This window comes from Seriola aureovittata, chromosome 6, assembly GCF_021018895.1.
Source record: "Seriola aureovittata isolate HTS-2021-v1 ecotype China chromosome 6, ASM2101889v1, whole genome shotgun sequence".
Taxonomy (NCBI): domain Eukaryota; kingdom Metazoa; phylum Chordata; class Actinopteri; order Carangiformes; family Carangidae; genus Seriola; species Seriola aureovittata.
The window spans coordinates 21,502,308-21,519,313 of record NC_079369.1 but is presented as its reverse complement, the minus strand read 5'-3'; the positions used below and the strand labels follow the sequence as shown (position 1 = coordinate 21,519,313).

At 43.9% G+C, this 17,006-nt stretch overlaps 1 protein-coding gene across 2 annotated transcripts in view; it reads right to left on the bottom strand.

Moving 5' to 3' along the window:
* Positions 1 to 17,006, bottom strand: part of syde2 (synapse defective 1, Rho GTPase, homolog 2 (C. elegans)) — a 47,182-nt gene that overhangs the window by 23,193 nt on the left and 6,983 nt on the right. For both annotated transcript variants that reach the window (XM_056378375.1, XM_056378376.1), the window contains exons 2-4: positions 13,350 to 13,651; positions 12,832 to 13,225; positions 2,086 to 3,227 (exon numbers count right to left, since the gene is read on the bottom strand). In XM_056378375.1, the coding sequence (XP_056234350.1) occupies positions 2,086 to 3,227; positions 12,832 to 13,225; positions 13,350 to 13,651 (1,838 nt within the window). The remainder of the gene's footprint in view (positions 1 to 2,085; positions 3,228 to 12,831; positions 13,226 to 13,349; positions 13,652 to 17,006) is intronic.

Sequence of the window (17,006 nt, the reverse complement as noted above, 5' to 3'; positions counted from 1 at the left end):
CTGAAAAAGAGTCTCCATCAAAGATCCACATAATCATTTGTAAGAGGCACACAGCTACACGTCTGGCCATGCGTGCTTTAGTGACACAACCTGCAAATTCCTCTGAGATCTGGTGTCAACGCCGCCCTAACCCCTGTCTGCCTGCAACCTGGGGGAGCACTTATACTTGATCTCTGACTGATACCCTGAGCAAAGTCTCCTCTACATCTCTGTAATGAAAGAAGGCAGCAAAACAGAGGGGCAGGGGCGATTAGAAGCAACACTGTGAGGGACAGGAGAGAGTGAGTGGAAAAAAGGGAGACAGAAGGAGAGACAGATAAAACAGAGGCAGACAAGGAGGGAGAGAAACAGATGGGAATCACAATATGGCAAGACAAAGCAAAGTGAATTAGATAAACAGAGGAAACCTGAGTGAACCGAGTAAACACTGTTGGTGAAGTAGAAGCTACAGCTGGCCCGTGAAGAGGGCAGCTGGGTGTATTTGGCCACAGTGCATCAGCTTCTCCATAGTGACTGTACCAGCAAGCTGGCTTCTGGGAAGTGCATGATCCAGCACATGTATGTATATGATGCACTGTTGCACAAATCTGAAATAAACAAACTAAAAGCTATTTGTATTAGAGATTCGATAAAACTTACTCCAAGGGAAATTTGGGGAAACACATTTATGATCCAACTGGCAACTACAGGGATTCTTGGTACTTTTTGGAGAGGTCTAATGTTTGTCTATTGGCCCGAGGGTCCGACTGCCCCTGGCCTGCCTGCCCCCCCCCCATTCACACACACTTCCAGACTGATCAGTCAGGAATAGTGGCCAGACACTTTTACTGCCGCTGTCTCAGTCCTAATTAGGAGAAATGCATCCACCTCTTTCTGGGCTTCAAAGAGCACATGAAACATGGAGTGTGTGTGTGTGTGTGTGTGTGTGTGTGTGTGTGTGTGTGTGTGTGTGTGGTGTGTGTGTGTGTGTGTGTGTGTTGGGGGGGGGGGGTCACCGTCCTCCCCACCACCCTGGTCTCTTAACTCTGAGTCTTTCTCCTCTCTGAATAAAAGAGCCAGTCGCCTCAGGAAGGCTCAGTGACATCATGAAGTGTGGTACATGCTGTACATCTCCTGTATCTCTTCTGCTCATGCCAGTCATCCAGCGTTATTACTGGCTGCAGGCTGAACGCTTGTCTCACAGCAAACCCAGCTTAAAGCATGCTCTGGATGTAGATAACTTCTCTCCCTGTTCTTTCGCTCTCGTACAAAAATGCGTTATATAATTGTATCCTACCAACCTTCCTTTCAAAGGAATCCACATCTGTTTTAAATTTGCAGAATAGGATTAGAGTGGATTTTATCCACACGTACTGTTCAAACATGTCCTTGCACAAGTATAGTAAATATTTTATAGACCTGAAGTAATTAGTAAATTAATTGATTAGTAATCTGTGTTTATTTTTACAATCAATTTCAATTATTTTTCAAGAGCAAATGCAAAACACTTATTGGTTCTACTTTTGTAAATGTGAAGATTTGCTCCTTTTTTTCTGTTTTATCTAATTGTAAATTTCATTTCTTTGGGTTTTGGGGTGTTGGCCAGATTCTCACACTTCTGAAGACATCACTTTGAGGTTTGGCGAATGACTCATTAATTCATTGCACTATTCTCTGTAATTTTAAAAATATAAGGATCAATCGAGAAAACAATCGGCAGATTAAACGAAAATAATCAGTATTTGCCATCCTAAGTGCTGAAATCATTGAGGTCAGTTGAGAGAAAACATAACCAACAATAAATGTGATAACTAATCGATCATTCAAGTGCTTTATAAAATTCTAAATATTCCCTGTTTGCAGCTTCTTAGATGTGAGGGTTTTCTGCTTTTCAGTTATTATATATAGTAACTGTAAATGAATATGGATGAGTTAGTCAGAGGAAAAACATGACATTTGAAGACTTGGCTCTGGAAATTGTGATGTACCTTTGTTAAAATCAGGACCAGGACCTTCACCACAGAGCTGTCTGGTTGACTTGTTAATTGCAGGAGAACTGAAACCTTTCTGTCAAAGTCAAACTCATTGAACCATGCACAGACTCACCTGGCAGCCTCTCTTCTCAATCTCATTGATGCACTTGCTTATAAGCAGTGGCACCATCAGTCCCGTGTTCTCCCGCTCCACCACCCGCCACGCCTCCACACCAAACACCTGGGGCTCCCTGTCTCCATCTGGCCCACCGTCCAGCGAGTTCTGCCACTGCTCCATCAGGCTCAGCTTGACGTAGATCAGCCCCCGCGGCTCCAGCTTCACCGCCAGCTGGTGGCAACGCGTCACCCGGAAAAGTGCAGGCAGGACCACCGTGCCGTGGCAGCAGACACGGTTGCGTCTCGGTGTAGGCTCCCAGCTGAACACCACCAGCTTCAGGTGCTGGGCATTCTCCAGCTCAATGTTGAAGGTGTGATCCATATCCAGGAAAGTAGTGCGACATGTGAGGAGAGCGGTTCGTGCTTTATTAACCGAGTCCACTTGGATGGCGCAATAGACATCTCGTGAGTCGATGCGTGGAGGTTTGAGGTCCTCAGCACCGTAAAAGTGCAGGCTCATGAGTCCGGAGATGTACTGGCTGCACTTGGGCTGTTCTGTGAAGCTGTAATGGCGGAAAGCATCAATGTCCAGCTCTGTTCCGTTGAGTTTCGAGCTTCCGCCTCCTTCCATCTCCTTGCCTTTCCCTCCCTTCGCCTCTGCAGAGCTGTGCTTCCCAGATTTGGCCACCAGCTCTGGTGAGTCACCATCACTGAGGTAGCCACCTTTACTGGCGGACTTTGAGCTGCCGTTACTTTTCTTCTTATTGAAGCTGTGCTGTGTGGACACGCTGCTATCCAGGTGGTAGCGCGAGATCACGTTACGCCTCGCCTGCCCACCCCCAGATGCCGCTAACCTAGGAGGGCCTGAAGTTTGGGACACAGCCTCCGACCCACCCCCATTGTTTCGGGGAGAATGGGCTCTCGGCTCCAACTGACTGCTTCCGCTGCCGTTGTTGCTGTTACTGCTACTCGGGGTCCCCTTGACACTGAGTTTCCGGCTGAGCTCTGGGAGCTTCTTCATCTTCATGGAGATCTTCCTGACGGTGCGTGGGGACTTGATCTTGTCTGGGAAGGACCAGTTGATGGAGCTACTCTTCTTGGCTGGGTTTGGGCTGGAGGGAGGGGAGAAGCCGACAGCATTGGGCAGGTCAGGACCATCTAGAGAGGAAATAACAGAGCAAGAGAAAAAGCTGGTTAAAGGAGAGTCTGACGCATTTTGAATTTTGATTTTTCTTTGGTTGACACTTTAAACAGTTTAAACATTTTCCCTGCCAAATTCTTTGGCAGGAAAATATTTAGAAAGCAATTTTTGGCTCACTCACAGGAACAAATGGGTACCACCAGTCACAAGTTCTTAAAGTCACTGTAATCACTGGTTTCACGAGACAATCCACCTTACTCCTGTGATTACAAGTAACCGTTCAGATGTCCAGTGAAGACAGACAGGAAAGAGAAGACTGAGAAACCAAAGGCAAAGTGTGCATGAGCCATAATTTACAGTCTGTCAGTAAAGCACTACACCTCTGCAGCACATCATCAAGATTAGGTTTACATGCAACCCATAATCCACTGCCAGAGATACATTGAGTAGGCGACGCTTCATATAAACATTTCAGCACTATATAATACAGTTAGAGTCTATAGATGTAAACCCAGACAGTGATTTAGTTAATTTATGGTTTTAAAGAAACAGATTCAACAGATTCAGAAAAAATTCAATTGTTCACCAAGAAGTTTCCATGAGGCCCGTTTGCTTAAAGTGGGCTTCATTCAATCAAACACCGGGGAAATTGAAGTGGAATGTCATTAGCTGCAGCTCCAGGAAAAACAGAGGACTATAAGCAGGGAAATGTCTGTCCAGAGACACCAACTGCTTCGGGGCTGAGCTAGAGTTACTCACTCATTATTCAAGTTGAAAAATATCCATTTGGACTGGTCCTTGAAGGCAGCTCTCGCCTAACTAGACGTCTACACCATGAAATTTCAGGGTCTAGATTTCAATGCAGGAGTGACAGCCATTGTTTAGTCTACAGGCGTGAACTGCGGCTTTAAGTTTTATCCATGTTTATAATCAGTTTCTCACCAAACCAACCAGAATCCTATAATATTTAAACCTGCATTTGTTGTCTTTTTTGTATATCTACCTTTAAATGCAACACTGAAACATTATCACTTTATAGCATTAAGGCTAATCTGTTAGCAAACATTTAGCAAACAAATGAGCTCAAAGATACAAAAAAAACCCCAAAAACCTGTAGAGCTGAAAGAAACTTGTTGTTGAGGGATAATTATCTGTGGGTTCATTGTGGATTCGTCACCATGAGTGACTCCTTTCAAGATACAGATATAGTCCTTTGATCTATTGTGCTTGTTAAAATATCAATTACAGAATCTTTAGGAGCCGGTCGACATTTGCTAACACTATCACTTATCAGTACAACCTGTAGGTCCACATAGTCACATGACTTTGAGTGAGTACTTGCTTTTGTACATTCCATCCATTAGTAGCCTATGTGCTGACTGTATCTGCCATAATGGCAACAGATAACAATGTACCAATGCACCTTGCACATAGTTACTGCCCAGGACATACTGCGCGGTAGTTAGGAATTTTGAACAGACATTAACACAACACAGCATCAATATCTGTGTTTTGAACATTTTAAATTCAGCTACACACTTTTTAAAAGCCCCGTCATTGACCTACATGCAACAATTTCAGTCATTTTCTGAGATTAAAAAAATATGGCTAGGGAAGAGAAAGAAAAAATTGGTTGACACGGAGCCAACCCTGATTTGAGTGATTAAAGTGGAATCTGTAAAATTATGGGCATCCTGCTATTTGCTCAATGGGAAGCTTGAGCCTCCCTCAAACAGAAAAACAGCTATTTTCTACATTCAGTGCTCTTTTAATAAGATTTCCTCTGTGACTAACCTGCGTTTTTTTTTTCACTTTACAGGGAATACCTCACCGCATGAGTTACTGGGAGATTAAGGCTGGACCACATGACTCAGTAGGAAGAATTTACCTTTTCCTTGTCATTTGATGAGGCCTAGATATTAAACACTAAAACACTTAAACACTAAGTCCAGGGGCTGATGAGCTATTTAGACATTAAATACATTCATAACATGGACTTTTTCTGCACTGAGTTTGGATGTGTCATTTCAAATAAAAATGCACTTATTGTTTTAACTGGCTAATTATTTTCTCTGAATAAATCTCTGAGACAAAAGAGTGATTCTGTAAGTGAGAGAGAAATACACAGGGCGAGGGAGATACAAAGTGGAAAGAGGAGCGAGGGAGAGCTTGACCCTGCCAACAGCACCAGCTCTATTTTCAGAGGGGACCTGCTGTGCTATTCTGGGATGAGGGTCTGCGAGTGAAAAGAGGGAGGCAGAGGAGGTCCAACAGGATGGAGAGAAGGGTAAGATGGGGGGCAGGAACAGGGCAGGGTGTAGCCTGCAGATGGGGGACAAAGGCACCCCTTGTCCAGGCTCTCAGAGGTCTGGATGGTCGACTGGAAGGCTGGCAGGCTGGCTGGTGAATGTACAAATGAACACGGCTGTTCTCTCACATTCCTAACCAAACCATGTTTAGCCTCCTTTTCCCACCCTGGCTGAGTAGCCTTCCCTGTCACGGCTTCCTGCCAATAATAGACACAGAGGTGCTCTGAGAAGGGAGAAAATGGGTGGAGGGCACTGTAGGTGCAAATTCACCAAACAACATCTGGGGTGGGGTCGGGTACACAGAGAGCGCCTGGTCAGGTCTGAAACAAGGTTTTCAGGAGAGAAATTCCTTGTGCATGAATCACAGTTGAACTCATTTTTAAATTCTTATATAACCTTTCTTGACATATTGTACTGAGTATTTAATTACAGTAATAATGAGACGGAAACAGCTACTTTCAAAACTGCTGCTCAGTGTTCAATAGTAGTTACATATGCGGTACATAGACTGTGAGACAGCGTCACATTTAAAGAGGCTGTAAGTGACTGTAGAGGATGCTATTACACTCCTGTCTCTTGCTTATACTGGTAATTATTAATAATGTCGGAAGCAGACAACGTTATGGTTTCTCTACTTTCGTAACTTTATCATGTTGCTTACAAAACTCTGTTGTCCAAATTAATGACTTTAATTACAGCCAATTACAATCAACAACTGATGAATTTTGAAAGGGATATTACATAACAAGCGAACACAGTTCATTGTATTGAACATTAATGATATTATTCTCTATGTGTTTTGCACATATTTGCCATATTGTGATTATGACTGGAAACTGGTGCCAATACAAGACTTTAATTTCTAATCAAAAGAATTTTTTTGTCAATATTTGGGGGAATATAAGCAAGTTTTTACCTTTATGTTTCACTGAACAAACACCCTAACTGTTCAGCACATCAGCAAAAAAAAAAAAACATTACTTAAATAAAACGCAGCTTAAAGTATCAAAAGTTTCCTGATTTAGATCAGGAAATATCTTAGCACCATCTTAGGAGTATGACCTCACGCTGCTTGATACTTGATGGTATAGACATTGTGATATGTATCAATAGCAGAGAAAATATTGTGAAAATAATATTGTGACACTGGTTTTAACCAAACTGTCAGCCCCTACTACATGTAATATCTATAAAGATTGAATAACACAAAAACAGCAACCTCTTCGGTTTGAAACTATATTCATTAAAAAAAAATTATGACCTAAATTCATGTCCATTTACTTGACTATCTCATTCTGTGAGATATGCTCCTTCAAAAATCTAAATAACCTGCTGTTGTCCCATTTATTTGATAACCCTCATGAACTGGAGCAACATCCACTCGCCTCTGACAGAATTAATGACTGTTGCATTGTTAATGCATGTGGCTTCACGCACACACACACACACACACACACACGCAGCTGGGTCTTCTGTAGCCTTTGGACTTGTGGCAGCAGCCAAGAGAGTAACGTGACACCTTACTAGCTGAGGTTCAGGGGCAATGGTTTGACACCCAACCCTCCAGGGCCATGTTCCGGGGGTCAAAGGGCAAAAGGTCTGCATTCCTCTGGGTGACACCTGAGCAGGGCAACTTTGTCCACCCCCCCAGCACTTTAACATGCACATGCACTCTCCTTATTACCGTAACACAAAGAGAGAGTGCATGTAAATATGCATACATAAAGACAAACACACACGCACACACCCTCCCTGACCCTGTGACCCTCCTCAGGCACCAGGCCACTGACACCTCTTAACAAAGCCCAGGAATTTATGGCGAGGGCTTTTCACAACGCTGGCACAAAGCAGGTGCAGGTGGAAGGTGGAAGGTGTATGTGTGTGTGTGTGTGTGCATGTGCACGTGCGTGTGTGACAAAGTCATTATCAAATATGTGAAATATAAGTATTTTTACAGCCATCTTGCAGCGTGAGCAGTCAAGGAGCCAAATTGTAATTCTAGCCAACGCCAAGACATAAATAATAGTCAGATAATGTGAAATGTCCTCAGATTCAACAATGTTACACGCTTGGATACAATGTGACAATGTGTGTGTGTGTGTGTGTGTGAGAAACAGAGAGAGCAATTGGGTAAACTCTGATAAGCCTTGAAGGGAGACAATAATCTGCTGTCCCTGATTACCCCTGTAAAACCACTTGTATTCACTTGTGTGGTATGTGTGTGTCCGTACAAGCATGCCTGCCAAATGTGTGTGTTAAAAGTAAAAACAGAAAGGTCCAGGGTGTGCTGACAAACAAGGGCAGTGTAAATAAACGGGTGAATGGCATACTTGTCCTGTAGTTTTCCTCAGTCGGTGACCGAGGCTGGGCTCTGTGCTCCTTCCTCTCCTTTCGGCTCTAAATCACTGAGCGTCGGAAGGCCTTTCAGGGGCCGCGGGAGCCCGGCCGTTTCATTACAATGGTTGCAAAACCCCTGCTAATATATCCAAGCATGCAGGCCTTCTCACTAGCACAACATGGCCCCCTGCCAAAGCAGCCCTCATGTAGTCTTAACTCGCCCACTGCTGGAGGCATTCCTGCTCTGCTGTAACTCAAGCAACAGAGTGGCTGCTAATTCTGGACAGACACCTCGGCCTCGCTGCACCTCCACCGTCCACGCAACAAGGTACCGATAGCAACGTAATCATGTGTTGACAAATTACTTGTTTTTTTATCTGAAAACCAATCAAAAACATTTTCAGTAAAAAACAATCAATGGAGATACAATCTTAATTTAATGGTTTTACCTTGTAGCTCTGCTAACATTAAATTACAGAAAAAAAACATCAATCTTCCTTCATCACACTGAATGAGTGAAGAATTCATTGGTAATTGCACTGTCATCTGCACTGTTAGGATTTTATCGATACTTATTTTCAGGCAGTGCTTTATCGATACTATTATTATATTATATTTTATTACTAAAAAATGTTTTTTTTTAAATCAGAATTTTAAACAAATAATTTCAGAACAGGATATGTATTTATCTGTATTGGAACGTATTGTTTCTTCAGCAGCAACAGTTATGTTTACAACAGCATAGTGACAATATGAAGCCAATACTATTGTCCTTGAAACAAATCTAAAACAAGGGCATCGTGCGGTGTAGTGGTCTAAGCAGGCGCCACATGTGTAGAGGCTACAGTCCTCGCTGCAGTTGGCCCCAGTTCGAGTCCCGCATCGGACGGCCTTTGCTGCATGTCATTCCCCCTCTCTCTGCCTCCCAATTTCCTGTGTCTCTCTACTATCCTGTCCAATAAAGGCACAAAATACAGTACACCAGATATTCAAGGGTTTACATACAGCGTTTTATAGCAACGTCACACATAATATAGTCTAATTTCCTGGGAGAAAACCTTGTATTTGCTGGTTTCAACTCCTCAGATCTGAGGATTTATTGCTTTTTATCAATGTAAACTGAATATCCAAAACAAGCAACATTAAGACATTGGTCTCTGGGAAGTTATTAAGGGCATTTCTTTCTTTGGTTAACATATTAAAACATATTTATCAGTAATGAAAATAATTATTGGTTGCAGCCCTATAGGTAATAGAGCTTTGGGCTTACAACCACTCCTGGAAAACCCTCTCATCAAACACTTGGTCAGGATTAAATGGTCCAACAACTTAACTACAGATACCATTTTGATTCATGACCTCCCATTCATGTACAACCAGTTATAGTAAGGAAGGGTCCTGCATTAGTGCACACAGATAAACTTTTCAGTTTTCTACAGCTGCTCTGGTGATGAAATGAAGAACAGACCAGAAAGAAAGAGCCACGAGAAAACTATGTGACCCGAACTTCACATCTAGCGCCAAGCTAAGGAATCTGCTCTGGTTTTGAAGTGCTGTTCTCACAATGTTGCTCCTCTGAGTTGTTGACTTCCTCCAGACCGAACCATGCAATCGTCAGCCGAGATTAGATTCCAGGTTTGAACTCAGAGGCTTGAACTCTCATGTAACTTTAGCAGCCAGGGGCCAACTCTCCAGCGCGGCAGCCAGCGTGACCAAAACAACCCCCAGAAATAGCTCTGATCCCATTCTGAGCGCAGGCCAAGTCAGATTCCCCAAACAGGCACTAAAGGGAACAAGAGATTGGGAACACACCACGCTCACCACCCCCAAAGTCCATCAATCATTATTCTCCATACAAATAGAGCATTCAGATGGACAAAAAGTCACTCAATAGGCAGCACATGAGGAGTCTGGAGTGTATCCGGTGAGGGAAAAAGAACCAGCCAGCCGAACAGAGGGAAACTATAGTCGCAGAGAGTCATCTACATCTGCACTGCTTCATTAATTCAGCAGACACTCTTATTCGTGCCCAATCAACGAAAAGCCTGTCAAATTTTTAGTCTTGCAGATAAAGTGGAGTCTGTATGAGCTCGCATTTATGAAGAGTCAGAAACAGATGGCAGAAAAGATGGGACCAAAACAGTGAAGTTCAACACTGTGGCTCCACTTAATGTTTTTTTCGTCAAAGATTAGATCAAAGGCCATTATTCCCTAGGAGGCGCGGGTGCATTTACAATAATGTGGTGAGGCAACCCATAATGTGGTAGCCTAAACACACATACAGAAGATGTGGTAAAGATACAGCACGCTGTGGTGGTAACAGTGATGTTACTACCATCAAATGTGTGTGCTTAGTTTCATCTTCTGCTATTTCTGTACACACTTTTAAGAAGCAAAGCTCTAGCTACACTTTTGCTGGTTACTGACTGTTCAGAATACACGCTGAACATGTTTAGTCAGCGAGTGAACAGCTCATCAACCATCTGGTATTTCAGGCTATATCAGCTGGTGCAAGGCCATCAAAGTCTAACAAAGAGAAAGGCTCATAGAAATCTTGTTTGAGTAATAATCCATGTCCCCAAAACAGGCCCAGGTTGACCCTGCAGTGGAGGGATGGGACGCTGAGTGGAGTGAATGCCCACAGCAGGCTCTTGTCCTTTTCACCATCCCCCAACACTCCCAACCAGTTAGGAGTGGAGGAGGAGGAGGAGGAGTGCAGTGTCATCCTGCAGCCAGTACAAACTGTGTTAACAGCAACAACAATACACACAGACACACACACAGTAATTTCTAAAGGTTGAAGTGGAAAGAGGGTGAAGTGATATTATACCTGCCGACCATTCCTTTTGATTTAATAGTCCCCACTGCATTTACAACACACACACACACACACACACACACACACACACACACACACACACACACAACCCTGACACGTAGCTGGGCTTGTTGCTCTTTTTTGTTGCAGTGAAGTGTGGGATGGCGTCGCCAAACCCACAGGAATCAATTGCAAAGTCAACAGGCAGCAGAGAGGGAGGCAGTTCCGGAGCGAGAGGGGGGGAAAAAAAACAAAAAAACAACACTGCTACTCCCACTTTCACAGCTTCCAGTCAGAGCAGCAGTAAACCCACACTATCACAGACCTGCTCCTGTTCAACAGAATCTTATTACAGGATGGAAATGAGGCCTTCGAATGGCAGCAAGCTGATGGAAAACAAATCGGTTTTTGAAAAAGGCAGACAGCTGAGTGAACATTAAATAAGACTCGCCCTTCACAGGAGCTGAGAACAAGATTTCTCCTCCGTTAAAACTGCTGAACGAGCCACTCCGGCCCACAATTTTTGTCCACTCATCTGCTTACCCAGCATGAAAGACCCTAATGACACTGGCAAATTTCATCTAGACTGCAAAATAGGTCTGAAACTGTGGAGGCACAAATAGCTCTAAATTTAATTAGCACTGTGCGCCATGATTAGTGCCTTTCCTGGCCCAGTACACCGAGACTCATTGGGGACCGGTTTAATCCTAATCCTACGAGGAAAGTCTCTCAGGACGGAGAGTTTTGCTGAGCCACACGTGATGTCAGCGAGAGCCAGGAGTTTGAAGCCAGTCAATGAGGATCAAGGAGTTTATCAGCCGCCAATCAAACCTGTGTCCTCGTCAAGGGCAAGTTAAGACTTTCCACTCCACAAGATAAACAGTTTCTTTCTATGTAGTGATTGTTTTAAAACAGGAGAAAACTGCAGCCAAAAGCATAATCTTTTATTTTCAACAACATATCTCAATGACTTGTGGTTTCAACTTTTAAACCCTTCACCATTTTAGGGGAAAGAAGTTATTTCTGAGCTCATTTCAAGCCTTCATCCCTGCAGTAAATCTGCTGCTGTGAACACTAAAGCTCACGTATTAGATTTCACTAAGCATAACCAAACTATTCAGCCTTGCTTTGTGCTCCTACAACTAGGAATGGCTGTTGCGTGCCACAGAAGTGTTGTCAAAAGTTGTAATTATAGGCTCAGCTCAAGATGTGCCACTTGGTTCAAACTACCATGTTGCCACATCAGAGAGAACAAAAAGTCGGAAGTTAGCAAAGACAGACCAAGCTTATTAAGAGACAGGGAGCCGTGTGCTGGCTGTCATTATTATGCCGTCTTTGTAGAGTTGTCAGAGTTGTCCACAAGTTTTTTTTTCCAAACAGACAAATAAATAAAAAATAACCCCAATTCATTCACAGTAATGTTGCTTAAAACTTAGCAGGTCACGAATCTGTGTTTTTGTGTCTGCACACACCGTGAGCGCAGTTTTAATGAGCTAGCTTTCAAGGTGAGATGATTTTTCAACTGAGGACTAAAAAACCAGCAATTTACAAGGCTCACAGCCATCTGTGTGAGCCTCAGTCACACGTAAATGGATATTCTTTCCTCTCAGGAATGCCAGTTCTGAATTCCTCCTGGCTAATGTCTGTCTGAGTTAAACTAATGAGGGACGGTGATATAGAGCGATATGATTCGACAGCTATGGCTCCTCTCTGCACCGATCAAACACAACTGAGCTAGTACAGCTACAGTATATTTCTTATAGATTTCAAGAGGAATTTTGGATTTTAAACTGAGCCAAACTCTGTTTTCGGTCTTCTATTATCTTCAACCTCACTCTTAAATGCTTTCTATATTTGTGAGAGAAGCTATGATAACCCAGGAATGACTTGCAGCTAAATAAGTCCTTAGATTGGAAACATTTTAAACACTAGCTGTAATTAGTGCTCAAGGTGTGCACAACCACAAAAATCTGCCCAGAGTGACTGGCTAAGAGACAAAACGCCAGACAATGATTGGCCCTCGAGCATCGGGCCGAAAGAAGAGTAAGAGAAACAGTGAATGAAGAAGTCGAAAGAAAGCAGGAAGCGGAGGAAAGGAAGAATGAGAGAAGGTGTGGGTGCCTTTCATTTTCTTTTTTTTTCTTTTTTCTGCCTCACCTGTGGTTCTGCTGGTGGAAGGCCCACCCTCCTCCTGAGGTTTGCACGCGAGCATCTGTCTGTGCAGATGTAGCGCCTCTGTGGAATGTGCAGCATTCCCCTGACTCCCATCTCCTAAACCGCCACCAAGGCCTTCGCCGAGAGGCTCCGGCCCTGTGCCTCCGCTGCCATCCAGGGCCCTCCTGCCGTGACCCACATCACCTCCTCCCCTGCTGGGCCTCCTCTCGAGCTCCGTTCGAGGGGGGACCAGCAGCCGGATGGAGGGTCGGTGAGACGTCTCCGGTTCGTCGTCCTCCGGGATCGGGTTGTACCAGATCTCTCCTTCATCGTCTGCGTCGTTCTCCTCGGCTGGGTCTACGCTCCGAGGTTGAAGTGACACCTTGGCTTGACCGACCTACATTAAGAAGGAGCCAAAGTTTAAAGCATGATGCTGAACTGAAATACAACAACCACTGTGCTGGATGTTGTGTTACCTCCATAAACCTCAGCCTTGCAAACAAAGAGATCTTATAGCTAACCTGAGGCAGCTGCAGGTGGACCGGCCGCGGGGTGGCTCCCCTTAAGGGTCTCAGGTGGTCTGGGGAGGGACTGGGAGGAGGCGGAGGCTGATGGGAGGCCTGACCACCCTCATCCTCAGCTCCCAGCATTCCCTGCTGCTCGTCCTTGGTGCAGTGATTCTTCCCGAGGGAGCTCTGCTGCAGCCAGTTGCGTTTCTTGGAGACGGTGATGGTGGTGAGCGGCTGCCTCCATGATGAAGGCTCGGTGGCTCTGCCCACCTCGCGGCCGTTTGCACAGGGGGTTTGGACATTCTCAATGAAAGCTGAGGGAGTGGTGGAGAGAGAGAAGAATGTGAGCGTAACAACTTCATGCCAGGAGACACAAAAAAAAAATCATTTGATTGGCCTTAAAAAGCAACTAATCATTACCATGAATACCATCATTTACATGCTGAACTGAATTCAACAGAATCTGATGATTAATCTTAGGCTATTTGAGTCCTGTCAGGTTGAAGAAAACATCTGTATCAAGAAACCACAGGTGTCGAAATACTGAGCAATGCTATTAAGTGTCATAGAGTATCTCATTCATCGTCACTGCCTTTTAAAGTCACAGAAAAAGCCTCGTCTCTGCTTTGTCTCGTCTGATTGTGACATGTTTTTGGATGTAACATCGTCATATACTTTATTTGGCCAAAGTCAAACTTTCAATCACTTCGCTGCAGGCCCCCGGGTGCACCTTCCCCCTTTTCTCCTCATTGACATCCCATTTCAGGGGTGTCACCTTCAGGAATATGTGGGCTCTGAATTCAGAAGAGATCACAGTGAGACAGAGGGATTGAGCACACATATCTTCCATCACGGCAACTTGGGAAAAAAAAAAAAAAAGAGTTGGCATTACAGCTGTGAAAATAGAGCAGAGAGGGGAGGGTGTGTGAGGGGGTTGACGATAAGTACAGCCGGTGGCGATATGCGCACAGTGAAAGAGGACAAATAATAGAGATGCAACATAACGCAACAAAAGAGCGCCTGCGTTGCCTCAAGCGCGTTGATGCGTTTGTGGACGTTTACTCATAATCAAAAAACAACCTCTGCAAATCATCTGACGTGCTTTTATTTTGCTGATGAGCAGATGCAGGCAGAGAAAAACAACCTCAATGCATGTATGTGTATGTGTGTGTGCTTGTGTGTGTGTGTGTGTGACAGGGAGAGCGAGGTGCTGAGGGCAGGGTCTTGCTCTAACATGTACAGCAGACTCATGTAAAAGACTGTTTTGATCCTCAGCAGCTCCCAGACGAGCCCCTCCACATGCCATAATGACAACTTCTCCTTTCCTCAAGGAAATGCATTTTCATGCGCGCCAGGCTGCATCCACCAAATTATAGAGGTCGGAATATTTTCAGTTTACGGAATAGAAATTGAAAACAGGGCATCCAGTATGTGTCTGCGTGACTGTGCCATTAAAAAGTGTGAATGAGTCAGAATGAACCACAACAGGGTTTTTCTTGTATTATTAATTCAGAGCAGTCCAGGGGAGTAGAAAAGAGGTAGGCTACATTAAAAAAATCACATGGTTTCAGATTATATAACATCTACGAAGGTACTTTTTTGCTTGGTCGCTTTCATTGACAAAAGCGGCACAGAGAGAGCAGGGGGCTCCACTGGGATTTACTTTTCCCTGGAAGTCACCCAGCCTCTCTGGCTTCCTTGTGATCTATAAGGCAACTTCATAAAGCAACGGTCGACTTGCAATAATTGCCGCCCCTAAATCCCATAAACACCAACTTTGTAGTTTGTCTCACCACAACAAAACAAGTCTTGAACTTTGTTCCTCTACTTGCAGCTTGACTTTTTTTTTTTTTCCACTAGAGAAATATGACAAGTATGATATGAAGTGGGATGAAATTGATTCTGTTAGGGATGCCATTCCTCTGCGTTCCAGTTGATTATATAAGCCGCTGAGTGTATAAAACAGCTTTCAGTGGCTGGAACAGGGGCCACTTTAAAGGCATCCCTGATCTCCACAGTGAAGAAATAGCAAACAGGCTGAACAACAAAAACACAACCAATCACAGCCTCTCTGTCACCTGTTTGATTTGAACACTCAAACATACCACAACGCTGCCACGATATAAAGCACATCTTTATGTATTTCTTCCTTTCTCTTCTGTTTAACTTACAGTAGGTTTCCAGCCTGAAATGTGTTTGTATGACCTGACCCAGCATCGTGTTTGCATTAGCCCGGATTAGGGGTTGAGGTTGTGTTTGAGGACCTGGAGCTCAGCAGCTTTAGCTTATGCCGACTCCTGAGTGAAGGAGAAAAGCATGTTTCTGGCTCTATGCAGAGTCCCACGAGTTAATGTGTAGGCCTGAGCTGGCAGGCTATAATAATCTACCATGGTTTGTTTTCAGCTGTTCTGGCCTGGTAGTTCCTTGTAACCCTCTAAACTCTGTCTACAAGCAGAGCTCTTACTTCTGTTTGAAACAACACGAGGGGGGAATTATAGCCTTTAAGAAGGTAGGGTTTGTTGCAGGCCTATGCATTAGTTTTAGCTAAGTGTACCTAATAAACTGGCAACTGAGTGTATATCGGGGGATAGCTAAAATGAAAAAGATGCTAAATTTAAATGCACATAAGCACAGACACTACAAGCCAAGCTAAAAAGAAACATTTAAGAGCTAGATGCTAATTGTTTTCTAACAAAAACGAACTGTCTGACACTTGTGGATGAGGAGGAATGAAATAAACCGAAGGAATCAGGCAGGAAACAAGCATGATATCAATTAAGGAAGACCTTTTTGGGAGGAAGGGGAAAGATCTTTAAGACCATAAGACAACCCCAAAAAACAGCAGACCCTGCCGCCAACGCTAGGCCTGGTAACGCGAGACCGAACAGAGGTGAGATGGTTGTGCGCGGAGCTGTTGTCAGCATGCCATCTTCTTTGAGGGGTCTTTCATAACGGGAAGAGGAAGCAAGTTCTGACATGAACAGCATTCCAGACCACAGCTTCCAGATTTACAGCTTCACCGGTGTGACACTCTTTCACCGGAGCAACACCTTCCCCGAGCAACAGCAGGCCGCTGGTTTGACTTATTAAATGAGATTTTAGCCATTTTCAATGCAGTCAAACGTTCTGCTCTCAGTGTGTCAGCAACGCTCCCCTTCATTACTTTTTAAGTGGAATTTGATTATGGCAGACAATGTTCGTACTGCAGAACATTCAGCCTGATGAAAAACAGATAATGGAATCTCGACTCGAGCGTTAACTGAAATACTCAATTATACAGACATTTTTTTGAGACGGGCAGGAAGAATACGAAAGCTTGAAGAAAAGGGGGAGCATTTAAGAGAGAGAAAACAGGGTTGTTTTACGCCGTTATCAACAATTAACCACTAGGATACTTGTGGAGGGGAAATGGTGAAAACCGAAATGATTCAGCAATTCATCTATTAGTCAGTCATCAGAAAATCAACCAGTTTGATAATCAGTTAATAAAATGTAAAGAGCTTCTCAGTTTTGGGTATTTGTTGCTTTTCTTTGTCTTGTTTAAAAGCTGGAAATTTTGCAGGGTTTGAACACAACAGGCAATTTCAAGACGTCACACTGAGCTTCAAGAAATTATGTTGTGCAATTCTAACCATTTTCTTACATTTTTATTATCAAGCAAGCAGGTGA